Raw genomic sequence first — 26,400 nt, forward strand, 5'->3', positions numbered from 1 at the left:
CGATATAAATAGTTTACTTAATATATTCCAATATGTTTTTATCATCCTCCAAATATTTATAATAATTATTGTACTTAAAAAAACTCTCTTTGAACTATCACTTTAAAGATAAGTGAACTGCTAGTGCAGGCCTGACTCCTCTCCTCTCCTGTGAGCAGCACTACAAGGTGGAGGTGTACCAGCAGCAGATAGACATGGAGAAGCTGTGCCACCAGGGGGAGCTGTTGCTCAAGAAGGTCTCGGACCAGAACGACAGAGACATGATCCAGGAGCCCCTCACTGAGCTCCGACACCTCTGGGACAACCTGGGGGACAAGATCATTCACAGACAGGTACACAAACTATGCATTGGCCTGTTTTACCCAGTGACTCCCTAACTATTTTACAGTAAGGGCAGTAGCTACAGTAGCTCTCCAGCCCCTTGTCTAAAAGAATACCTTCAGAACTCCGGTCCTCTGGAAGTCAGACTCACTGTTGGCTAGTAGTGCCACGCTGTTGTAGTGAACCCAATATTTTACAAATCAAGTTTGTCAGTTAAACACATAGAAATATGGATTCTATTTTTTTATGGTTACACACGCATAATAGATTCTACCATTACAAGTTGTTGTGATGATATTAAAATACATTGATACCTCAGATAAGTACATTATATTACACCTTTCAATGCTGTTTTCACTATTCTGTTTCCCACAGCATAAGTTGGAAGGGGCTCTCCTGGCTCTAGGTCAGTTCCAGCATGCCTTGTCTGAGCTGCAGTCCTGGCTGAGTCACACCCACGCCACCCTGGACACACAGAGACCCATCAACTCTGACCCCAAGGCCATCGAGATAGAACTGGCCCGACACCACGTACGTCTACCTCTCTACGTCTATGCCTCCCACACTCTTACTTATCCTCCGTTTCTTCTTTACGCCTTCAGTTTCCCAGACCCACATTAAGCCAATCCTGGACTAAAAAGCCCTCTCAATGAAGGTTCTCCATCGGGAAATCGGTCTTATTAGCCTACCACTCATCTCTCCTCCATATCACCCTCACTTCTCTTATTTTCCCTTATAGATTATGCGTGGAAGCCGTTTTGAGCCGGAACGCTTGCTTCACATCAATTATTGCATTGGAGAGGTGTAACCAACACACCCTCCCTCCAACTCTCTCTCTCTTTCAGGTGCTGAGGAACGACGTGTTGTCCCATCGCTCCACGGTGGAGACGGTGAACGCGGCGGGGGCTGAGCTGCTGGAGTCCAGTCCCGGGGAGGAGGCCAACCACCTCCGCGGCCAGCTGGACCACCTCAACCGCGGCTGGGAGAACCTGCTACTCAAGACCCAGGACCGGCAGAAACTACTGGAGGCCGCACTGCACAAGGTAGGAAGGATCGAGGCGGACTGGGCTGAGAAGAGCGGCCCTGGTTACTGTTTCACTGAGCTTAGCGAAACGAAGGAATGACACCATTTCTTCTTACCCCTTCCTGTAATTCTATTTCTATATTATGAGTTCCCATCTTGTACAAAAATGATTATCACATTGCACTAGCAAATAGGTTATTTCACAGTTAAGTAAAGGTTTAAAAACGGTACAAAATCTTAACAAGGCTAAAACCACGGGGCAAATGATTGAAGCACTGCCATTAACTCGCAACTCGTGACTTCCCCTCTTGATCCCTCTCTCCCTTCCTCCTCCCTGGTTCCCCAGGCGGAGGGTTTCCATGGTGAGCTGGAGGAGTTCCTGCAGTGGCTGAGGAGGACAGAGAGCCAGCTGTCTGCAGCCAAACCCACAGGTGGTCTGCCTGAGACGGCCCGGGAGCAGCTGCAGCAGCACCTGGTAATACTGGGGATACGTTGCCCACACATACACTAGATATGTGGTGAAGACGACACGCGGTAAAGGAGATAGATGTTGCGATGCTGCACCCTGTTCCATACATACACGACAGTAGATATGAGTCACTGTCTACTATCTAATCTGTATACGTGTTGTTTTTAACCATGTGTAACGGGTGTGTTAAGACATGCACAATACATAACTAGCGAACACCTGTTGTTATTGGGTGGCTCCTCAAAGTATCGAAATTCCTCATTCCAAACCCTGGCCACAGGTTTACCATTCATTATCAAGGTTATTCATTGTTCATTCATTCAACCCTTTGAAAACATCTGTCTCTCTATAGGAGCTTCAGACCCAGTTGGCCCAGCGCGCGGAGCAGTACAACCGGCTGCTGGACGCGGGGGAGTCCATGTTGCTGTCCCGCGGGGGGGAGGAGGGTGGCCCCGGGGCTGGCACGACCCAGACCCAACAGAACCTGGCCCTGCTGCAGAACAAGTGGGCCAGCCTGAACACTAAGATGGAGGACCGCAGGGTAAGAGAAGAAGCTTCTGTTCCGAGACATGAATGAAGGGCTATAAGTAAGAGCATGTGTATTTGTATATGTATGCAATTAGGTACCTAATAAAAATGTATACATTATAGATTTTCACAGATAAGAAAAACACTGTTTTACATAGGAAGTGTATTGTTGCAGGAGCGATTTTCAATATTACCATCAACCATTTCACTGACCTCCACCCCCCACCCTAGGCGAAGCTGGACGAAGCGGTGTCGCTGGCCACAGGGTTCCAGTCCTCCCTCCAGGACACCATCAACTGGCTGACCCAGGCTGAGCAGACCCTCAACATGGCTCAGGCCCCCTCCCTCATCCTGGACACCGTCCTCTTCCAGATAGACGAACACAAGGTGGGCAATTTCGGCACCATAGAAGTTTAGAGATCCTATGCTGTGCTATGCTATACTGGTGAGTACAAGGATAGAATACATGTTTCCCGAGCGGCGCAGCGGTCTAAGGCACTGCATCTCAGTGCTTGATGCGTCACTACAGACCCGGGTTTGATCCCAGGCGGTGTCACAACCGACCGTGACCGGGAGTCCCATAGGTTGGGAACAATAGGCCCAGCGTTGTCCAGGTTAGGCGAGGGTTTGGCCTGAGGGGCTGTACTTGGCTCATCGCGCTCTAGCGACTCCTTGTGGTGGGCCAGGCTCATGCAGGCTGCAGAACATTTCCTCCGACACATTGGTGCAGCTTGCTGCCTGCTTGTTAAGAAGTGCGGTTTTGCTGGTCGTGTTTTGGAGGACGCGTGACTCGACCTTCGCCTCGCCCGAGCCCGTTGGGGAGTTGCAGCGATGAGGCAGAATCGTTATTGGATATCACAAAATTGGGGAGAAAAAGGGAGTAACATTAAAATGGGAAAAAGGATAGAATATACTTAACTGTAATTCACATAACTGCAATACTACATTTGAATATATTTAAGTTGACTCATCATATTCATCAGACATTTTGCAGCCTTAGTACATTTCCCTTCCACCCTTCTGTTTTGTTAGCTGGTATGTGCTGATGAGCATGTGCATATACAGCTGAAATCATAGCACCCAGAACCAAATGAGCCTATCAATGTAATGTGAAGGCTGTCACGAGGGAGTTATACGACTAACACGCTCTCTGTCGATCTCTGTTCACCCCCCAGATGTTTGTGAATGAGGTGAACACCCACAGGGAGCAGGTTTTGGCTCTGGAGAAGGCCGGCTCTCAGCTGCGTTTCGCCAGTCTGAAGCAGGATGTGGTTCTGATCAAGAACCTTCTGCTGAGTGTACAGGCCCGCTGGGACAAGCTGGTGCAGAGGTCCCTGGACCGCGGCAGACACCTCGACGAAGCCCGCAAGAGGGCCAAGCAGGTATGAGAGAGGGTTTGAAATGCTTTCTCCATATGTTTACAAGTCACTTTACCCTTCACCAAATGGATGCTACACGGCAGCCATTTTGTTTCAGAAATCACCCTGCAAATCAATTAGAGGTGGTCAACCAGTTTCTCTCTCCCTCCCTGTAGTTTCATGAGGCTTGGAGGAAACTGTCAGACTGGCTGGAGGAGGCTGAGAGCCGGCTAGACTCGGAGCTGGAGATCTCCAACGAGCCAGACAAGATCAAAGTACAACTGACCAAACACAAGGTACAGTAGGAGTCTCACTGAATGGGTCTTGCATGGAAATAATAGGATTCTGAGCGGTTCTCACACACAACGAACACAATATACGGTTAAGCTGCATTATGTAGACCCTCTGTTCTGGTATCCTTAACTAAATATCTCTCCCCCCCCCCCCCCCGAAGGAGTTTCAGAAGGCGCTGGGTTCTAAGCAGCCGGTGTATGACACCACAGTGAGGTCTGGTAAGGCCATGAGGGACAAGACCACCCTGCCCGAAGACACCCAGAAACTAGACCACCTACTGGGGGGAGGTCAGGGACAAGTGGGACACGGTCTGTGGGAAGAGTGTTGAGAGGTGAGGGGAAAACTCCATGCCAATTGCTTTATTACAATGAATATTATGGTAGGCTTTTCCAACTCCAGTCCTGGAGAGCTACTGATTGTGCAGGTTTCTGTTCCAGCACTAAGTAATGCACCTGATTCGGCTAATTCTGCTCCTGATTAAACCCCACTATTATTGATTATTTATTTGAAACAAGCGTGTTAAAGCAGGGCTAGAACAAAAGCCTGCAAACTCAGTAGCTCTCTAGGGCACTGCCATATAGAATACTGGACCATAAAATAAAAGTTAAAACAACGATAGCTACAATTTCAATGTAATGTGACAACTGACCTTTCCCTCTGTCTCTTATCAAGGCAACACAAGCTAGAGGAGGCCCTGCTGTTCTCAGGTCAGTTTGCTGAGGCCCTGCAGGCCCTGGTGGACTGGCTGTACCGTGTAGAACCCCAGCTGGCTGAAGACCTGCCAGTCCACGGAGACCTGGACCTGGTCTCCAACCTCATGGACTCACACAAGGTATTTCTTTATTTATGAAGCCGCAATGTTAGACTATTAGTTACCATTGGTTAAAAAAGCAGTGCGGCTTGGACGCATGACTTTCAACCTTCGTCTCTCCCGAGCCCGTACGGGAGTTGTAGCGATGAGACAAGATAGTAGCTATTAAACAATTGGATACCAAGAAATTGGGGAGAAAACGGGGTAAAACTTAACACACACAATAAAAAAAAGCCATTCATTTATTTGCCAAGTGCCGCATTGCCCAAGCATCATTACATTTGAATACTTATTTCTCAAACATAACTATATATTTTTCCTATTGTGGACTAATGTAGTATATATTCATGAATAATATTTGATCGCCCTGCTCTGTGTTTAGGTTAACATTGTTTCCATGTTGTTTGACCACTGTTTGGTTTTTGTCTCCTCAGGCCTTCCAGAAGGAGTTGGGAAAGAGGACAACTAGTGTTCACGCCCTGAAGCGCTCAGCCAGAGAACTGATGGAGACGGGCCGCGACGACACCGCCTGGGTCAAAGTTCAACTGCAAGAGCTCAGCAACCGCTGGGACACAGTCTGTGCCCTGTCCGTCACCAAGCAGACCCGTCTTCAGCAGGCCCTCAAACAGGTCAGTTAGGAAGAAGAAGCCAAGTGACTGTGCCATTTTTGTTTTTATGTATTAACACAATACTTGGAAGTTAGAAAATATCATTTTTATGACCATTTCATGCACAGGTACAAATAATTTCAGTCCATCTTTTATTTGATTAATGTTATCTGTGCGAGCACAGTGCAGTATATATAATACCTTGAACTGGACCGCAGAATTGCAATAAAACTGAACCTTTTTCTCGTTCCTTCTAATGATCCCTCTGCCACCCGTCTCTTTCAGGCAGAGGAGTTCCGCACGGAGGTGCAGCTGCTGCTGGAGTGGCTGTCCGAGGCTGAGCAGACGCTGCGGTTCCGCGGCGTGCTGCCTGAGGAGGCGGAGACTCTGCAGACGCTGCTCCACACCCACCGGAACTTCATGGCCACGGTGGAAGAGAAGAGGACCGACGTGAACCGGGCCGCGGGCCAGGGCGAGGCCATCCTCACCACGTGCCACGCCGACTGCATCACCACCATCAAACACTGGATTACCATCGTCCGCTCCCGCTTTGAAGAGGTAGGTGGGCTGGAGAAGGAGAGTGGGATGAATAGAGAGATAAGAGAGGGGGGGGTAAATATTTTAAAGTCCTGCTGGGCCAGAGAGTCATGGAAATTGTTTAAAATATTTAGTAGTTCACCCATTAATTGGTGCATTTGGCTTCTGCAGGTCCTCACATGGGCCAAACAGCACGAGCAGCGTCTGGAGACTGCTCTGACAGAGTTACTCAACAACGCCACGCTATTGGAGGAGCTGTTGTCATGGCTGCAGTGGGCAGAGACCACCCTAGTCCAGCGTGACGGAGAGACCCTTCCACAGGACATCCCTCAGCTCAAAACACTCATCACAGAACACCAGGTGGGAGGAGCCTACTTTTCTCAAACCCTAATTGGCTTAGTCGCTATTATAATTATCACTCTTTCTGATTGGCTGTGTCTCACGTCAATCTATTGTTCCCAGGTGTTTATGGAGGAGATGACCCGGAAGCAGCCTGACGTGGACAAAGTGACCAAGACGTACAAGAGGAAACCAGCAGAGCCCCCTAGCAGCCTAGCTGAGAGGAGAGGAGCTCGTGTGTTACCTTATCTTACCTCCCAGAGATGCATGGATATTATATTATACTAAATACATATGAATACATATACAGTGGGTGCCTAACCCCCAAACAACACAATAAAAGTCATCAGAATATGGTCAAACGTTCCATCAAGTGTCCTCAACATTTAAACCCATGTAATGCACCGTAATCATGACACCTCTCGTTCCTCGCCCTACAGGTAAAAACCAGCAGCAACAACCGCATCAACAACAGGCGGCGATGCAAGTCGCCGGGGGCAACCCCCGCTTGACTCAGCTATGCTCAAGGTGGCAGCAGGTGTGGCTGCTTGCCCTCGACCGCCAGCGGAAGCTCAACGACGCCCTCGACAGGCTTGAAGAGGTATTGTAGCGTCTCTTGATCTCCCCTATTAGAGCCGTAGAGGGCTTGGAGACTGCGAGTTTCAGACCTGTTTTTTCTCCTGTATGCTGTCTTGTCAAAACAGACACATGCTTTCCTCTAAGTATATTGCTCTTCCTCATTTGTCTCACATTTATGTTCGTTGTCTTTGTCCCCAGCTGAAAGAGTTTGCCAACTTTGACTTTGACGTGTGGAGGAAGAAGTACATGCGCTGGATGAACCACAAGAAGTCGCGCGTCATGGACTTCTTCAGACGCATCGACAAGGACCAGGACGGAAAGATCACTCGCCAGGAGTTCATCGACGGCATCCTGGCCTCAAGTATGTTCTTCAAAGCTAGCTACACATCGTTAGCGCTGTTCTTTGCCCATTGCCTGCTCCAACTTAAACTGTAGTCAAGTCCTACATCTTGGTCACAAGTCCTACATCTTGGTTACAAGTCCTACATCTTGGTCACAAGTCGTACATCTTTTTCTGACTGTTGGTTGTGCTGTGCAGAGTTCCCCACCAGCAGGTTGGAGATGACGGCGGTGGCAGACATCTTTGACCAGGACCGAGACGGTTACATCGACTACTACGAGTTTGTGGCGGCGCTGCACCCCAACAAGGACGCCTACCGGCCCACCACCGACGCTGACAAGATAGAAGACGAGGTGAGGAACACACACACACACACGTATATACCCAGATATTAAAAAATGACCCTTATTTGGAACAACAAAGCTGGGCCTTTGACTTGTCCAGTCCAATAGCAACTCCTAAATTGGAGGTTAATGGAGCCAGCCTTGTGACTTTCCCTCTTTCTCCTTTCTCACTCTGTGCAGGTGACCAGACAGGTGGCACAGTGTAAATGTGCCAAGCGGTTCCAGGTGGAGCAGATAGGAGAGAACAAGTACAGAGTAAGTCCTCCTCAGCCAGTGGCTGTGTACATTTACCAACAGTTAATAAACACGTTATTATATATTCTGTCTGCGTACTATGACTTAGTATTAGGTATGAGATATTGTATTTTCAAATGCAGATGGGCCAGAGCAATTACAAGGTGAGTTACACCTGAGGCTACAGTGCTGTGGGCGTATTATTGTTTAAAGAAATAGCTTAGACAGCTTCTACTTAGCGAAATGCAGTTTTCAGATGTTACTTGACAGAATGAATCTTGGTAATGTTAAGAATGTGTGTTTTTTTTTTAAGTTGTTGCATTTGCAGTCATGGTGCGTCTAGGGCTGCGTCTGAAAATGGCACCCTATTCCCTATATAGTGCACTACTTTTGACCAGGGCCCTGGACAAAAGTAGTGCACTATATAGGGAATAGGGTGCCATTTTGGACACAATATAGTTTTTGTTCTGATGCTGGCTGTGTCACTACTTCTTTGAGCACCAATAACTGCTGTGGTTGAACTAACAAATGCAGTCACTCCATTCCTCACGTATTTAAATGCTAGCCAATAACAGTAGCACTCATCTGTATCCATGGAAATACCGGCTTTGTAAGCAAGCTTCTCTAAGCTTTGTCATGTACTCCTATAACAAGGTGGTCACGTTATTAATAGTTACTAAGAAACCGGCGGGCCAAAAAAGAGCGTCCCACGGTGCGTATCTGGCCCGTGGGGGCCGTATGTTTTGCACCCCAATGCTCTTTAACATATCATATATCTCTAGTCACAGCACTAAGGGATTGATATGCCGTGTGTGCTTCCCACCCACAAACTAATATAACCATAATAAATATCACTTATACGCCATCACAGCTCCAGGATTAGCAACTACTACCATTGTTGTTTTGTGTGAACTACATCATCATTGTCCGTGTGTTAATGATATCCAGTACCTGGCCAGAGACACCTAAACTAACTGCACTGAGCTCCAGTCACGTTGTCACATGGCATCACACACCTCTCTGTCTGTCTTGACTGTTCTTGTGTGTGTTTGTCTGTCTGGCTTCACTCTTCATTGACTTATCCATCTTGTTTTGTCTCTCGAGTGGCACTTTAACCACACTGTGACAGATAGGAAATAAGATCACCTATAGTGTCCACGTCATTCAAATTCCACTGCATCCTTTCTGCTTTTTCAGGCAAAATTAATCATTGGTTTTAATGACTAGGAGACAAGTAATTACAATATGAATTGTAAAAAGTCTTAGTGACGGATATACAGAATGTGTGCATAGAGTGAGCTACAGTTTATTTCTCTATCCAAATGAGGTCTTAACCAATGACAGGTTTGAGTTTGAAATATTTGTCTCCATGTTATTTCACTCTTTCTCTTCTTCTTTCTCTTTGTTTATTCCTCCTCCACGTCTGCTGGATTTATTGTAGTTCTTCCTTGGAAACCAGGTAAAGTTGACTCGCGTGTTCGGTCCTTTGAAATCTGCTTCCTGGATCTCCACCAATGCAGGGGCCTCAATTCGACGCCACACAAAAAAAAAATATGCTGCCATGGTGACAACGCATTTCATGTTTGACCGATCAAATGTAGCACTACACTGTTGGTGCGAATCATGGAAGTGGGTTTCATAGGGCATTGAGGTGTTTCTCTTGGTGTGATTTGTGCAGATTTGGTTTTAGTTTTGAGAATGACTTTTGTTTTGGCAAACTGGAATGGGTTATAATGATAAGGGCGATAATACCTGATCCTATTGGGTTTGGACTGGGGAAATTGGTGAAATCACGCTGTTCTGAGAGTAATTATAAATTCTTCTTGGTCCCATATCTGTTTTGTGCTGTCTTGCCCAACTCTATGGTCACAATGACCATAAATGACCATAGAGTTGACTAGATGGCACAAACGGAGCCAGGCTAATCAAAGATAGTTCTGACTTGGTATTGCTTCATAGAGTTCTGCTTGCTGGGTGATGGAGCAGTTTACCATAGTAACTCTGAAGTGTGAATGTCATTCTGCATGAAACACAGAAATTAAATATTTCAGAGATTGTTGATTGTTGGGAAAGCTGTGCTTTTGACAAATGGGTGATTTTAGTGGTATCATCATTGCATGGGAGTTGGAGTATAATTTGCATGGAGTGGCGTACACTTGTTCTCAGATTAGTATGGGCTGCTGTGTATAATGGCTATGGATTCTTAATCGTTAGACTTTGTGACTGAATCCCTCTTTCTCCCACTTTTCATTTTCTCTCCTCCTCTCCGTCGCGGTGTTAGTTTGGTGACTCGCAGCAGTTGCGGTTGGTGCGTATCCTGCGCAGTACGGTCATGGTGCGGGTCGGAGGGGGCTGGATGGCCCTGGACGAGTTCCTGGTCAAGAACGACCCCTGCAGAGGTGAGTTTATTTATGCACAGACACACGCACATGCAAACAAATACTAAGTACATACAAAAACAGAACGTATGTACACACACAGAGTACAAAATGCAAGCCACTGGATACACTGCGAGAGGGGCAACAGGTATGGTACAATGGTCAACTGTTTAAACGAGACATAGTCGGACATATACAGTACATGTAACCTTTCAGGTTTACAGTTTTCAGAGTTCTGTCTTTTCCAAAGCTGTCTACGGTCTGTCTGGTGTGCTCCTCAGAGCAATCTCTCTCTTTCTCTCTCCATCATCATTCCTTCTTTCCTCTTCATCCTTCTCTGTGATAGTTGTTTGAGAAGACGGGCTTGAATCGTCTCCATCGCTCTCTCCCTCTGTTATGGTTCCTCTTTTTTTCTCTGTTTGTATCCCTTCTTTTCCCATCTCTTCGTTCATCTCTCCCTTTCTCATTCTTTTCCTCTGTTGGTATCCCTTCTTTCCCCATCTCTTCGTTCATCTCTCCCTTTCTCATTCTTTTCCTCTGTTGGTATCCCTTCTTTCCCCATCTCTTCGTTCATCTCTCCCTTTCTCATTCTTTTTCTCTGTTGGTATCCCTTCTTTTCCCATCTCTTCGTTTCTCAATCTTTTCCTCTGTTGGTATCCCTTCTTTTCCCATCTCTTCGTTCATCTCTCCCTTTCTCATTCTTTTCCTCTGTTGGTATCCCTTCTTTTCCCATCTCTTTGTTTCTCAATCTTTTCCTCTGTTGGTATCCCTTCTTTTCCCATCTCTTCGTTCATCTCTCCCTTTCTCATTCTTTTCCTCTGTTGGTATCCCTTCTTTTCCCATCTCTTCGTTCATCTCTCCCTTTCTCATTCTTTTCCTCTGTTGGTATCCCTTTTCCCATCTCTTCGTTCATCTCTCCCTTTCTCATTCTTTTCCTCTGTTGGTATCCCTTCTTTCCCCATCTCTTCGTTCATCTCTCCCTTTCTCATTCTTTTCCTCTGTTGGTATCCCTTCTTTCCCCATCTCTTCGTTCATCTCTCCCTTTCTCATTCTTTTTCTCTGTTGGTATCCCTTTTCCCATCTCTTCGTTTCTCAATCTTTTCCTCTGTTGGTATCCCTTCTTTTCCCATCTCTTCGTTCATCTCTCCCTTTCTCATTCTTTTCCTCTGTTGGTATCCCTTCTTTTCCCATCTCTTCGTTCATCTCTCCCTTTCTCATTCTTTTCCTCTGTTGGTATCCCTTCTTTTCCCATCTCTTCGTTCATCTCTCCCTTTCTCATTCTTTTCCTCTGTTGGTATCCCTTCTTTTCCCCATCTCTTCGTTCATCTCTCCCTTTCTCATTCTTTTCCTCTGTTGGTATCCCTTTTTTCTCTTCCCAATCTTTTCCTCTGTTGGTATCTCTTTCCCCATCTCTTCGTTCATCTCTCCCTTTCTCATTCTTTTCCTCTGTTGGTATCCCTTCTTTCCCCATCTCTTCGTTCATCTCTCCCTTTCTCATTCTTTTTCTCTGTTGGTATCCCTTCTTTTCCCCATCTCTTCGTTCATCTCTCCCTTTCTCATTCTTTTTCTCTGTTGGTATCCCTTCTTTTCCCATCTCTTCGTTTCTCAATCTTTTTCTCTGTTGGTATCCCTTCTTTTCCCCATCTCTTCGTTCATCTCTCCCTTTCTCATTCTTTTTCTCTGTTGGTATCCCTTCTTTTCCCATCTCTTCGTTCATCTCTCCCTTTCTCATTCTTTTTCTCTGTTGGTATCCCTTCTTTTCCCCATCTCTTCGTTCATCTCTCCCTTTCTCATTCTTTTTCTCTGTTGGTATCCCTTCTTTCCCCATCTCTTCGTTCATCTCTCCCTTTCTCATTCTTTTTCTCTGTTGGTATCCTTTCTTTTCCCATCTCTTCGTTTCTCAATCTTTTCCTCTGTTGGTATCCCTTCTTTTCCCATCTCTTCGTTCATCTCTCCCTTTCTCATTATTTTCCTCTGTTGGTATCCCTTCTTTTCCCATCTCTTCATTCATCTCTCCCTTTCTCATTCTTTTCCTCTGTTGGTATCCCTTCTTTCCCCATCTCTTCGTTCATCTCTCCCTTTCTCATTCTTTTCCTCTGTTGGTATCCCTTCTTTCCCCATTTCTTCGTTCATCTCTCCCTTTCTCATTCTTTTCCTCTGTTGGTATCCCTTCTTTTCCCATCTCTTCGTTCATCTCTCCCTTTCTCATTCTTTTTCTCTGTTGGTATCCCTTCTTTCCCCATTTCTTCGTTCATCTCTCCCTTTCTCATTCTTTTCCTCTGTTGGTATCCCTTCTTTTCCCCATCTCTTCGTTCATCTCTCCCTTTCTCATTCTTTTTCTCCGCCTTTGTGTTTTCTTTGTACATGCATTCCTTTCCCTTTGCTACACGGCCCTTCTTTCAAAGTAGTGTTGCACGGTGCACGATCTTCCGTTCTCTCCCTCCCTTACCTCTCCTTTTGCCCTCTCCCTTCTTCTCTCTCTCCTCTTCTCTCTCCTTCCAGTGCAACATCCTGGACTTAAGATCCTTCGCTCCGACTCCAGTAGCACCATTTCATCTCGTATAGGTTGGGTTTCTCTCTCGCTCTCTTTCCCCCTTTTAGTCCCTCCGCCTCTTCTCCGTTCTCTCACTTCCTCTGGTTGTTTTTTTGGGGGGGGGGGGCTTTTTTGCTGTGCTTTGCTGACTGTGACACTGAACTAACGCTCCTACCCTTTCTGGCTACATGCCTAATGCTAGCACAAGAGGATCCCTATCACAGGTTATAGGTCCAAGTCATTGACCTGTGTCTTTTGTTTTTCAACTTGTTTTAGCCACTTGTCACTTTGGTCCCTGATGTTTCCTCCTGCTCACCTCCTCAACCTTGGGGACGTCACCTGTATTTTTTTACTCTCTTTGCCACTGTCTTCTGTGTTCACCTCTGTGTTGAAGTGAGAGAGGCAAGCGTGTTGGTGTGTCTGTGTGTCTGTGTGTCTGTGTGTCTGTGTGTGTACACGAGCGCTAATTAGAAGGAATGTGTGTGTCTATGTATTTCCATCTCACCGTGAGCACGCCACTATTTCACGTTGTCTCTTGTGTCTCTCAGTGACGGTCACTCCTGGCTATTTCTGCTGCAGAGGTACCTACACTCCCTCTCTCTTGCATTGCTCCACTGTCCATCCCTCCATTTCTCCCACTCTGTCCGTCCAACCATCCATCCAGCTCAACCTCTCATTCTAGTCCTTGTGTTTGTGTCTGTTTAGGCATATGTATGTGTGCACATGTCTAAGTCTTGTCTGTGTGCCAGTCTGCGTCATGCTTCCCACTCAAAAACAGGGTTTGGCCAGCCCTGGTCTTGGTGGTGATGGTTGCCATGTGGATCCAAAATGGCCGCATAGTTTGACGGGCCAGTCCCATAAAAAATACAGAGACCGTCTAAGACCTGGGTGTAGCCAGCCTAGGGTTTCTAATAGCGCTTGAAGCGGCTCTTTATGTGATGGCAGGCGGGGACTGAATTAGAGGGTGCACCTGGCTCGCTGGGGGACCGTAATTACAGGGCGAGCACCCATTTATTATTGACTGGTCTTGCTGCTGTTGCTAGTGGATGACTGAGGGGGCGTGTCCTGTCTTGGGTATAGCTACTGACCGCGGCTCCAGTGCCCTGCTGCTAATGCTAACTGCAGCTCTCTCATCCCTCTTTCTCTCCCTCTCGCTCTCCCTCTCTCTCTCTCTCTCGCTCTCTCTCTCTCTCTCTCTCTCTCTCTCTCTCTCTCTCTCTCTCTCTCTCTCTCTCTCTCTCTCTCTCTCTCTCTCTCTCTCTCACACTGTGGCTGGCTTTTCTGGGCTTGAGTGTTGTGTGCTGGGGCTGCTGCACCATCTTGTCTAAGAATGCTTCTATATGAGTGTCTATGGGAGTCCCCATTGGTACTGTATTGGGGCTCCCCCAAGAGCATAACCAGGCATGCCCCACATATTGCGCACCGAATGCACGGTTTATGAATTAAGGGGGAAGAATAAAGGAGTGAACCGAGCGACTCCCTCAGTGAGAGAAGAGGTTGTGATTTGGCTGACAGACGTACCTCTGTGTTCTAGCTATATAACCATATAAACCCGTATGAAAAATGTCTGCACTCACTTACAGTAAGTTGCTCTGCTAGATGACTCAAATGTAAATATTGTTCTAATAGTTTGGCTATAGCAATACAAGTGTACTATTAAAGTCCATTCTTGCGGAGCATCTTTCTATCAGTTTGCATAGACTGACCTCTGACCTCTGTGTGAGGATGCTTTGCCGCCTTCCTCTGCACCGCCACAAACACTACAGATAAAACACTCACTCCCTCCTCCACTTAAAAGTAGCCCATCCGGAAGTGCACTTCACTGCCTCTGATTTCCAACTCTCCCCTCACCCCACTCTACCTAGCACTGACTTGACCACACAGACTATGAGAGCAGTGACTCGCCGGGGAAGCACTGACTCTGCCTCGTACTGTTCCTAGATACGTACTGCGGCCATAGTTGAGTAGACTTGACCATTCTTTTGTCTTTCTCTCTCTCTCTCTCTCTCGTTCTCTCCCCTTCTTCCCTCACTCCAGCCCGAGGCCGTACCAACCTGGAGCTGCGTGAGAAGTTCATCCTTCCGGAGGGTGCTTCCCACGGCCTGGCGGCGTTCCGCTCCCGAGGCCGGCGCTCCAAACCCGGCTCCCGCACGGCCTCGCCCACCCGCTCCTCCTCCTCGGCCTCGCACAGCGCACATAGCTGCGCATCCTTGCCCTCTGCTCCCGCCACCCCCACCGCCTCCTCTAGGGTAAGTGCACTCAACCCCATTCTCCCTCATAGAAATACAATTACTAGAATGGGAAAAGCTCCTCAGGCCATGAAATCTTAACAGAACCGGTGAACTCATCATGGGTAGACCAATATGGTATTGTGTTCTATGGGAGCTACAGTGCATTCTGAAAGTATTCAGACCCCTCGACTTTTTCCACATTTTGTTACATCACAGCCTTATTCTAAAATTGATTAAATGTTTTTTTTCCCCTCATCAATCTACACACAATACTCCATAATGACAAAGCAAAAACAGGTTTTTATACATTTTTGCTAATGTAATATCACGTTTACAATATCACAAGTATTCAGAACCTTTACTCAGTACTTTGTTGAAGCACCTTTGGCAGCGATTACAGCCTTGAGTCTTCTTGGGTATGATGCTACAAGCTTGGCACACCTGTATTTGGAGAGTTTCTCCCATTGTTCTCTGCAGATCCTCTCAAGTTCTGTCAGGTTGGATGGGGAGCGTCGCTGCACAGCTATTTTCACGTCTCCAGGGATGTTTGATCGGGTTCAAGTCCGGACTCAAAGAATTGTCCCGAAGCCACTCCTGTGTTGTCTTGGCTGTGTGCTTAGGCTCGTTGTCCTGTTGGAAGGTGAAACCTTGCCCCAGTCTGAGGTCCTGAGCGCTCTGGAGCAGGTTTTCATCAATGATATTTCTATACTTTGATCTGTTCATCTTTCCCTCGATCCTGACTAGTCTCCCAATCCCTGCTGCTGAAAAACAACCCCACAGCGTGATGTTGCCACCACCATGCTTCACTCCAAGCGGTCTGTCATATGCCTTTTACTGAAGAGTGCCTTCCATCTAGCCACTCTACCATAAGAAGGGCGTAATGGATGGTTGTCCTTCTGGAAGGTTCGCCCATCTCAACAGTGGAACTCTGGAGCTCTGTCAGAGGGACCATCTTGTTCTTGGTCACCTCCCCGACCAAGGCCCTTCTCCCTCGATAGCTCAGTTTTTCTCTGACATACACTGTCAACTGTGGGACCTTTATCGAGGCAGGTGTGTGCCAAATCATGTCCAACCAATTGAATTGATCACAGGTGGACCCCAATCAAGTTGTGGAAACATCTCAAGGATGATCAATGGAAGCAGGATGCACCTGAGCTCAATTACGAGTCTCAAAGCACAGGGTCTGAACAATTATGGAAATAAGTTATTTCTGTTTTCAGTTTGTCATTATGGGGTATTGTGTGTAGATTGATAAGGAAATGTTTTATTTAATCCATTTTAGAATAAGGCAGTAAACAAGCAAAATGTGGGGAAGGGGTCTGAATCATTTCCGAATGCACTGTAGGTAATCAAACTATATCGCCCCTAAATGTCCCTGCTTCTCTTCAGGTCATATGACTCTTACCATGTTAGTTATAGCAGGTCAAAGTTATTTTGCGTCTTTTAATATAGGCTGAGCAATTACACCAGCTACTTTGATCGCCCTGGGAAAGGAAAGTGAACATGGTGTCTAAGTGTTCCCAATGGAACCAGAGACTAAAACGGAACCTGCAAGCGCACACGACACACATGCACAACATGCACAACACACACTACAATGCATGTTCACAAACTACAGTCAGTCATTGTCACATACAGTATCAGTCAGAGTCTTTGTGGTCACCAGGTCTTGTTATCTCTCACCCACTTTCTAACAATGGTTGTTGTCACATTGATTCTTCATTGCGTTAATGTGTCGTCTCTGTGTGTCTATACCAGTCATAGGGGTCATATACCAGTCATAGGGGGTCGAGGTTTGATCATCTAAGTTCAAATGAAACACACCTCTCCGGCCTTTCTCTTATATGCCACTGAATCCTAAGTGTGATACCTCTAGTCATATGTTCAATCAGTCAGGTTACTGTAGTCTAGGACACATACACACAGTGGGAAGAAAAAGTATGTGAGCCCTTCAGAACTACCTGGATTTCTGCATAAATTGGTCTTAATATTTGATCTGATCTTCATCAATAATAGACAAACACAGGCGGCTTAAACTAATAACACTCAAACAATTATATGTTTTCATGTCTTTGTTGTACACACCGTGTAAACATTCACAGTGAAGGGTGGGAAAGTATGTGAACCCTTGGATTTAATAACTGGTTGACCCTCCTTTGGCAGCAATAACCTCAACCAAACGTTTTCTGTAGTTGCGGATCAGACCCGCACAACGGTCAGGAGGAATTTTGGACCATTCCTCTTTACAAAACTGTTTCAGTTCCACAATATTCTTGGGATGTCTGGTGTGAACCGCTCTCTTGGGGTCCTGCCACAACGTCTCCATCGGGTTGAGGTCAGGACTCTGACTGAGCCACTCCAGAAGGTCAGGACTCTGACTGGGCCACTCCAGAAGGTCAGGACTCTGACTGGGCCACTCCAGAAGGTCAGGACTCTGACTGAGCCACTCCAGAAGGTCAGGACTCTGACTGAGCCACTCCAGGAAGGTCAGGACTCTGACTGGGCCACTCCAGAAGGTCAGGACTCTGACTGAGCCACTCCAGAAGGTCAGGACTCTGACTGGGCCACTCCAGAAGGTCAGGACTCTGACTGAGCCACTCCAGAAGGTCAGGACTCTGACTGAGCCACTCCAGAAGGTCAGGACTCTGACTGGGCCACTCCAGAAGGTCAGGACTCTGACTGAGCCACTCCAGAAGGTCAGGACTCTGACTGAGCCACTCCAGAAGGTCAGGACTCTGACTGAGCCACTCCAGAAGGTCAGGACTCTGACTGAGCCACTCCAGAAGGTGCATTTTCTTCTGTTCAAGCCATTCTGTTGTTGATTTACTTCTGTCTTTTGGGTTGTTGTCCTGTTGCATCAGCTAACTTCTGTTGCGCTTCAATTGGTGGACAGATCGCCTTACAGTTTTTTTGGACAGCAGTGGCTTCTTCCACGGTGTCCTCCCACCAACACCATTCTTGTTTAGTGTTTTACGTTTCGTGGACTCGTCAACAGAGATGTTAACATGTTCCAGATATTTCTGTAAGTCTTTAGCTGACACTCAGGATTCTTCTTAACCTCATTGAGCATAATGTGCTGTGCTCTTGCAGTCATCTTTGCACGACGGCCACTCCTAGGGAGAGTAGCAACAGTGCTGCAATATCTGCATTTATAGACTATTTGTCTTACCGTGGACTGACTTTTAGAGATACTTTTGAAACCTTTCCAGCTTTATGCAAGGCAACAATTCTTAATTTTAGGTCTTCTGAGATCTCTTTTGGTTGAGGTATGGTTCACATCAGGCAATGGTTCTTGTGAATAGAAAACTCAAATTTTGTGAGTTTTTTTTTATAGGGCAAGGCAGCTCTAACCAACATTTCCAAGCTCATCTCATTGATTGGATTCCAGGTTAGTTGACCCTTGACTCCAATTAGCTTTTAGCAAAGTCATTAGCCTTGGGGTTCACATACTTTTTCCAACCTACACTGAGCATGTTTAAATTATGTATTCAATAGAGACAAGAAAAATACAATTTGTGTTTTATTAGTTTAAGCACACTGTGTCTATTGTTGTGATTTTGATGAAGATCAGATCAATTTTTATGTCAAATTTATGCGAAAATCCACTTTCTTCCCACTGTACATTCATTCATACATACAGTACCAGTCAAAAGTTTGGACGCACCTACTCATTCAAGGGATTTTCATTGTAGAATAATAGTGAAAACATGAAATAACACGTAGGGAATCATGTAATAACCAAAAGAAGGGTTAAGAAAAAATATTTTAGATTCTTTAGAGTAGCCACCCTTTGCCTTCATGACAGCTTTGCACACTCTTGGCATTCTCTCAACCAGTTTCACCTGGAATGCTTTTCCAACAGTCTTGAAGGAGTTCCCACATATGCTGAGCACTTGTTGGCTGCTTTTCCTTCACTCTGCGGTCCAACTCATCTCAATTGGGTTGAGAACGGGTGATTGTGGAGGCCAGGTCATCTGATGCAGCACCCAGTCACTCTTCTTCTTGGTCAAATAGCCTTTTACACAGCCTGGAGGTGTGTTTTTTGGTCGTTGTGCTGTTGAAAAACAAATGATTAGTCCCACTAAGTGCAAACCAGATGGGATGGCTTCAGATTGCTGTGGTAGCCATGCTGGTTAAGTGTACCTTGAATTCTAAATAGATCACTGACAGTGACACCAGCAAAGCACCATCACACCACCACCTCCATGCATCATGGTGGGAACGACACATGCGGAGAGCATCCGTTCACCTACTCTGCGTCTCACAAAGACACAGGGGTTGATTTCAGACCAAAGGACAGATTTCCACCCGTCTAATGTCCATTGCTCGTGTTTTTTGGCCCAAGCAAGTCTTATTGGTGTCCTTTAGTAGTGTTTTCTTTCTGCAATTCAACCATGAAGGTGTGATTCACACAGTCTCCTTTGAACAGTTGATGTTGAGATGTTTGTGTTACTTGAACTCTGTAACGCATTTATTTGAGCTGCAATTTCTGAGGCTGGTAACTAATGAACTTATCCTCTGCAGCAGAGGTAACTATGGGTCTTCCATCCCTGTGGTTGTCCTCATGAGAGCCAGTTTCATCGTAGCGCTTGATGGTTTTTGCAACTGCACTTGAAGAAACGTTCATAGTTGACTATTTTCCGTATTGACTGACCTTCATGTCTTAAAGGAATGATGGACTGTCATTTCTCTTTACTTATTTGAGCTGTTCTTGCTATAATATGGACTTGGTCTTTTACCAAATAGGGCTGTCTTCTGTATACCACCCCTACCATGTCACAACACAACTGATTGGCTCAAACGCATTAAGATGGAAAGAAATTCCACAAATGAACTTTTAACAAGGCATACCTGTTAATTGAAATGCATTCCAGGTGACTACCTCATGAAACAGGTTGAGAGAATGCCAAGATTGTGAAAATTGTCAAGGCAAAGGGTGTCTACTTTGAAGAATCTCATGTCAAAAATATTTTGGTTTGTTTAACACTTTGGTTACTTACTAATTTCCTACCTGTTATTTTATAGTTTTGAAGTCTTACCTATTATTCTACAATGTAGAAAATAGTCTAAATAAAGAAAAATCCTTGAGTGAGTAGGTGTGTCCAAACTTTTAACTGGTACTGTATATAAGCATATGTATTCAACTCTATTTAGTGTAGCAGTCCAGCCAAGGTGCAGCCAGTCTTGGAGGACAAAGCATGAAGCTATATTACCAGAAGCTATATTACCCATAATCATCTGTTTTGTGGTCACCGATCGTTAGTTGTGTAGTCTCTGTCAGTCGTGTGATTCTTGTACCATGTATGTGTGTCTGTGTTGAAATGGGAATTCCCCTGTTTCTGCATGTCAACAGCAATCACCTACGTCCTTAACTGTGACATTTTTATTTGTTCTTTGTTTTTGTATTTTTCTTTTGTCTCCTAAATCCCTCCATCCACCCCCTGCTAACCTCGCTTGAAAATGTACTCCCTCCACTGGTTTTCCTTCTGCGTTTTTTAAATCCATCTGCTGTCGCACCAAAAACACACGGCACTACACTACCCGCCTCCCCTCCTTCCCCATTCTCCCTTCCCCTATTTTCCTTTGTTCTACTTTCCTGCTTCTCCTCCTTTTTAAAAAAACATTCCCCTTGGCTGCCTCCTTCCCTCCCTTCTTCCCTTTGCTGATCCCAGTCCTCAAACTCGCGTGGCTATGCCAAGCCCTGGCTGGCACACAGTAAAACTCCAACACCAACCAAGTGCCAGTCCTGCCCAGACCACGACCACACCACGCCTGGGCATGAGGTAACACACTGACTCCTCCCGCCGCCCGTCCCAAGCCCCAGCGAACTAATAACGCACTAACGCACACACACAATCACTCACTCACGGGTGTGGTGCACACTGTGCAATGGGTCCATGAGGATATTGGTGACGTGACATTGAAATTCAGCTTTTAGACTGAATATATTTGCATCATCTTGTTTTCATTTTTTTGCTCAATATCCAGTCTAAATTATCATTCGGTGCATTGTCACAATATTTTAGCCCCCCGGCAGGAAGTGGCTGGTGGTAGGTCAATAGGAATAGATTGTGATGTTGAAGTGATGTTCTCTTAAAGGAGAAGTAGCGAGAAATGAATCATTATTAGCTAACTCTATATACGTTGTGTTGAACTGGTAGTTCTAGGGATTTAGTTTGGTAGACTGATGATCATTTTGCAAATGGTGTTTCTGTTGTATTATGCTAGTATGGGATGGTGCTTGAAACCAGTACCAGCTCCTTTAGTTAAAGGGAGATGCAGCAAAATGACATCATCATACACAACAGGGCAACATCCTGCTTACGAACATCAACAACATTCAAATTCACTATTGACTTCCAAATGTCAACATGCTTTAAGACTCAAATTGGGACGAGCCAATAGTGTGGCAGCCTTGGCAGATTTCTACTCTGTTTGGTTGATGTGTGTAATGAAGAAGTCCTGTTGTGTATGATGATGTCATGTTGTAGAGTCTACCTTTTTAAAGGCGCAGTGCAGTCAAAAATGGGATTTCCTGTGTTGTATATATATTTCCACACTGTGGTTGGACAACTGTTAAATTGTGACAATTATAATAATGCCCTTTTAGTGTAAGAGTTGTTTGAAAAGACAACTCTTCCATGGCGACAGCTCCATGCGGTAAATGAGTTAGACCAATAAGAGAGTTCCAAACCTCCATGCCAATAACAGCTCATTTTCAGTTATCCCTCCCCATTCACAGACAGTCCTAGCAAAATACTAGCTGAGAAAGTACTCTTTGCCAAGAAGCTATTTTTGTTTCTTTTTGACCATTTTAATAGAAAACAATCCCAGTAAGGTACTTAATTGTTACTTAAAAATATTTCTATATTGAGATAAAAACAGCTGCATTGGACATTTGTAATGTATTCAGTGCCACAGTTTGCCACTGCCTGACATTCCCTGTGTCTGATATATATGTAGGGAGCAGCGTCGGGGTCCAAGCTGAAGAGGCCCACCTTCCACTCCAGCCGAGGGTCTCTGACTGGAGAGAATGGAGGAGCTACACCCATTTCTACTAAACCTGGACGTACCGGTAAGAACAAAGTCCTGATTTTTCATAACAGTTTTGATTCCTATTTTCAGTCCGCTATTTTTGTTCTCTTGAAACATATGATTCCCATAATTAAAATGAGACTATATATATATATATTTCTCTATTCTTCACTTTCTATCCCTCATTACCTCCACTTAACCACCTCCTTCCTCCCTGTTTCCTCCCTTTCTCTACCTCTTCTCCTCTCAGACCCCAAACGTACCCCATCGGGGGCCAGTGGTCCGGTCAGCCGGGCGGGCAGCCGGGCGGGCAGCAGGGCAAGCAGCCGGCGGGGCAGCGACGCTTCAGATGCCTCTGAGCTCCTGGAGACTCGCTCGGACACCTCGGACACCCCCCGGCGCCCAGGAGCGGCCAAGCCCTCCAAGATCCCGACCATCTCCAAGAAGGCCCCAAGCCCCAAGACACCCGCTTCTGGGAAGAAATAGTGAAGGAGATGTCAAAAAGACGTCATAAAAACGTCATACAGCCAACCATAGAGTCGTCAACATAACAGCGTCATACATCTAACTATCGGGCTGGTTTGACTACAAGGGCTTCCCCAGCCCCCCAAAACACCAGCCATGATGAAATAGGGAAGATGTCCAGACTATAGAATTAGATCAAGTAGAACACACCATCTCCCTTTCGAAGAGACGCTCTATAGTGAACAGACTGCTGGCGGCCATATTGGGTGTCACATTTGATCCAAACGTCCATCCATAGGGCTTGCATGGGATTCATGCACCAAGACTACTGTATGAAGGGCAGGGAGAGGGATAGGGGAAGATATCTCTCCCTTCCTCCCTCGTACACACACTCTGAAAAAAGCTCACTGGGGGTGTCTGGTTCGTGCACTTAGACGGAACAGAACTTTCCCCTTTTAAAACCCAGATCCCAGTTTGCCTTCCAGTCTCCTGTGTGCTCTGTCTCGTAATGGGATTGTGCTAGACTGTTGTAGAGAAAGCCACAGCAATTTGAACCGACAACCAACCAACATAATGCTGCCTTACTGTGTTACACATTTCTGTCCTTACTTTTACCTAATCTGAGTTCCAGAGAACGTTAGGTAGAGCCTTGTAACTACTTTGTGTATGTACACGCACAGAACTGAAGCACACACACACACACACATTTACATTTACATTTAAGTCATTGAGGGGAGAGATTAAATGACTCGGAACTTCCTGGAGAATGGCATTCAAAAGAACTGGATTGTGGGTATTGTGGAAATTATTTTTTTTCTCACCATGAGTTCAACTGAATATATGCAATGATTGCCGTCTTGTTTTATTCCTCCCCTGGACTGGGAAGTGAAAAGGAATGACACTTCAGCATGTCTATGGGTCGGGAACATCCAGACTAGCGTGAATCTACTGTTCAGTGTCTGGGCGGCGCCACTCTGACCACTTCCTGCACTGAGCTAACTGCCTAAACCTCAAGCACAGGAGACCGCGGAAGTGGCGGGAAACACACTGCAATGTCCTCACAAACCCCTGCAACATTGGAAGTGTGTTTAAAGGTGTGTATGTGAGTGTGTGTTTGATGGTATGGAGGGTTTCTCATGTTGTCCTATAATATGAAACCTGGGTTTCTGAGAAGAAAAGCACTATTTCTTGGTGGGACTCCACTAACAGCAGAAACGTGACAGTGTGAAACAATGTAGTCGATTTGTAAGGACACACAATTTAAGCGACTATGATTCTACGATTAGAGATTGAAGACCAGCACACACTGACTGTGTATCGTTGCCGCTGGAAACCCCAGAGCCGCAAACACATTTTTTGTACACGTGTGTAGTCGTCACGTGTTTACAGGAATCAAAGGTCATCGACTTGCGTCACTGTATGCAAAGATTTCATTTGTGAATGTCTTTCGTTCGGGTTAATTTATCATCCTGTTGTATTTTGTTTTAGTTTTGGTTTAGTAGTTTAAGAAAACATTTCTATTTATTTTTCAGTTCTGTATCATCACCTTGGAGAATGATTAGTGTTAATACAATGAAATCATGATATTTTGTACCAAGGAAAATGTCTGCTCCTCTCTTCAACGTTGTATGTTATTACTTCTTAACATAAATTTACTCAACTAGGAAGCTGACTTTCCATGGCAGCCTTTTTTGCTAATGACTACAACTCCCTGAACATGACCAAAGGGGGTTGCCCTTATTGTGTTGACAAAAAAAAAACTACAAATATGGATGACAGGGAACCGAACCCCCAGTGTCCCCAGTGATGGCTGCAAATGTGCTCCTCTATTTCTTAATGTGAGAGCTGAAGTATATGAAAGCTTAATGAACGCAAATGTCATCTTGAGGTGATTTTATTTATTTATTGTCTCCTTGGGGGTGGGGATCCGGGGACGCCGAAGAGGAACTCACCTTTTGATGCGGTGTTATTCTCTGTGATGAAGAGAAAATATGTCGCTGGGAGGGGGGTTAGAAGTCAATTGTGTAAAATAAGAAAAGCTAAGAATATAAAGCTTTTTTTGTTCTCTTTTTGTATTAAAAATATGCTTGCAAGTAAAAAAAAAAAAATGTCATTTGTCATTGTGTATTGATTTTTTTATGTCATTCGGGGCCAAAAGTGTGTTTACGTACAAGTGCCTTCAGAAAGTATTCACCTCTTGACTTTTTTTTTTATTGACCTCTTCAGTCAATAAGTATTCAACTGCTTTCTTACAGCAAGCCTAAGCAACTTCAGGAGTAAACATTTGCTTCACAAGTCACATAATAAGTTGCATGGACTCACTCTGTGTGCAATAATCGTGTTTGTCATGATTTTTGAATGACTCATCTCTGTACCCCACACATACAATTATCTTTGATGTCCCTCAGTTGAGTAGTGAATTTCAAACATTCAACCCCAAAGACCAGGGAGGTTTCCCAATGCCAGCAAAGAAGGGCACTTATTTGAAGGGTAAAAATAAGAAAAGCATACATTGAATATCCCTTTGAGCCTGGTGAAGTTATTAATTACACGTTAGATAGTGTATCAATACACCCAGTCACTACAAAGATACAGGCGTCCTTCCTAACTCAGTTGCCGGAGAGAAAGGAAACCACTCAGGGATTTCACCATGAAACCAATGGTGACTTTAAAACAGTTTAATAGCTGTGATAGGGGAGAACTGAGGATGGATCAACAACATTGTAGTTACTCCACAATACTAACCTAAATGACAGAGTGAAAAGAAGGAAGCCTGTACAGAATACAAATATTACAAAACATGCATCCTGTTTACCTTTACATTGAGTGTACAAAACATTTAATATTAATATTGAGTTGCACCCCCCCAACACAGAAATGTTGACTCCAATGCTTCCCACACATGTCATGTTGGCTGGATATCCTTTGGGTGGTGGACTATTCTTGATACACGCGGGGAACTGTTGAGGTTGAAAAACCCGGCAGTGTTGCAGTTCTTGACACAAACCACTGTGCCTGGCGCCTACTACCATTCCCCCGTTCAAAGGCATTTAAATATTTTGTCTTGTCTATTCACCCTCTGAATGGCACACACTCAATTGTCTCACTGCTTAAAAGTCCTTATTTAACCTGTCTCCTCCCCTTCATCTACACCAGGGCTCTCCAACCCTATTCATGGAGTGCTACCCTCCTGTAGGTTTTTGATCCAACCCCATTTGTAACTTACATGAATTTGTTTATCAACCAGATATTAGGATCAGGTGTGCAAGATTAGGGTTGGAGCAAAAACCTACAGGACGGTAGCTCTAAAGGAAAGGGGTTGGAGAACAATGCTCTACGCGGATTGGAGTGGATTTAACCATTTACACTAAAAAAAAGCCTTGTTCACATTGGCAGTTTGAAGTGACTCAAATCCAAAATTGCTTATCCGATCGGAATCTGTTTTTTTTCCTGTGGTTTGAACATCCAAAAAGCACATGGAATCGGATATTTCAAGCCACATTTAAAACCTTCTTTGAAGGTGGTTTGAAGTCAGAAACAAATCAGATTCCTTCCTGGCAATGCGACTTGTCTGATTGGTCATCTGATTTATTTGCCCTGGCTGTTAATTGTTTACAAACAAATGTGTGAATGTGCTAGAAAGCTAAACAGTTGACTGCAGTGGCTAGCGAGTTGACTGCTGTGGCTAGCGAGTTGACTGCTGTGGTTAGCTAGTTGACTGCTGTGGTTAGCTAGTTGACTGCAGTGGTTAGCTAGTTGACTGCAGTGGTTAGCTAGTTGACTGCTGTGGTTAGCTAGTTGACTGCAGTGGCTAGCTAGTTGACTGCTGTGGCTAGCTAGTTGACTGCTGTGGTTAGCTAGTTGACTGCAGTGGTTAGCTAGTTGACTGTGGCTAGCGAGTTGACTGCTGTGGCTAGCGAGTTGACTGCAGTGGCTAGCTAGTTGACTGCTGTGGCTAGCTAGTTGACTGCA

The 26,400-nt window shown here is 45.3% G+C and overlaps 1 protein-coding gene across 1 annotated transcript in view; it reads left to right on the forward strand.

Annotated features, from left to right (window-relative positions):
- LOC124044378 (microtubule-actin cross-linking factor 1-like) overlaps positions 1–24,541 on the forward strand; it is a 288,208-nt gene extending 263,667 nt beyond the window's left edge. The window contains 26 exon segments of the mRNA XM_046364030.1: positions 159–332; positions 697–852; positions 1,167–1,364; positions 1,692–1,820; positions 2,167–2,355; positions 2,574–2,729; positions 3,518–3,724; positions 3,877–3,996; positions 4,155–4,274; positions 4,276–4,325; positions 4,667–4,826; positions 5,240–5,434; positions 5,699–5,971; positions 6,122–6,310; positions 6,413–6,524; positions 6,730–6,890; positions 7,067–7,229; positions 7,407–7,561; positions 7,733–7,807; positions 9,228–9,245; positions 10,068–10,185; positions 12,667–12,729; positions 14,735–14,946; positions 20,601–20,711; positions 21,892–22,003; positions 22,214–24,541. Of these exon segments, the coding sequence (XP_046219986.1) occupies positions 159–332; positions 697–852; positions 1,167–1,364; positions 1,692–1,820; positions 2,167–2,355; positions 2,574–2,729; positions 3,518–3,724; positions 3,877–3,996; positions 4,155–4,274; positions 4,276–4,325; positions 4,667–4,826; positions 5,240–5,434; positions 5,699–5,971; positions 6,122–6,310; positions 6,413–6,524; positions 6,730–6,890; positions 7,067–7,229; positions 7,407–7,561; positions 7,733–7,807; positions 9,228–9,245; positions 10,068–10,185; positions 12,667–12,729; positions 14,735–14,946; positions 20,601–20,711; positions 21,892–22,003; positions 22,214–22,449 (3,852 nt within the window). The 3' untranslated portion in view covers positions 22,450–24,541.
- The last annotated feature ends 1,859 nt before the right edge of the window (positions 24,542–26,400 follow it).

The sequence above is a fragment of the Oncorhynchus gorbuscha genome, linkage group LG09 (genome assembly GCF_021184085.1).
Source record: "Oncorhynchus gorbuscha isolate QuinsamMale2020 ecotype Even-year linkage group LG09, OgorEven_v1.0, whole genome shotgun sequence".
In the NCBI taxonomy this organism is placed as follows: domain Eukaryota; kingdom Metazoa; phylum Chordata; class Actinopteri; order Salmoniformes; family Salmonidae; genus Oncorhynchus; species Oncorhynchus gorbuscha.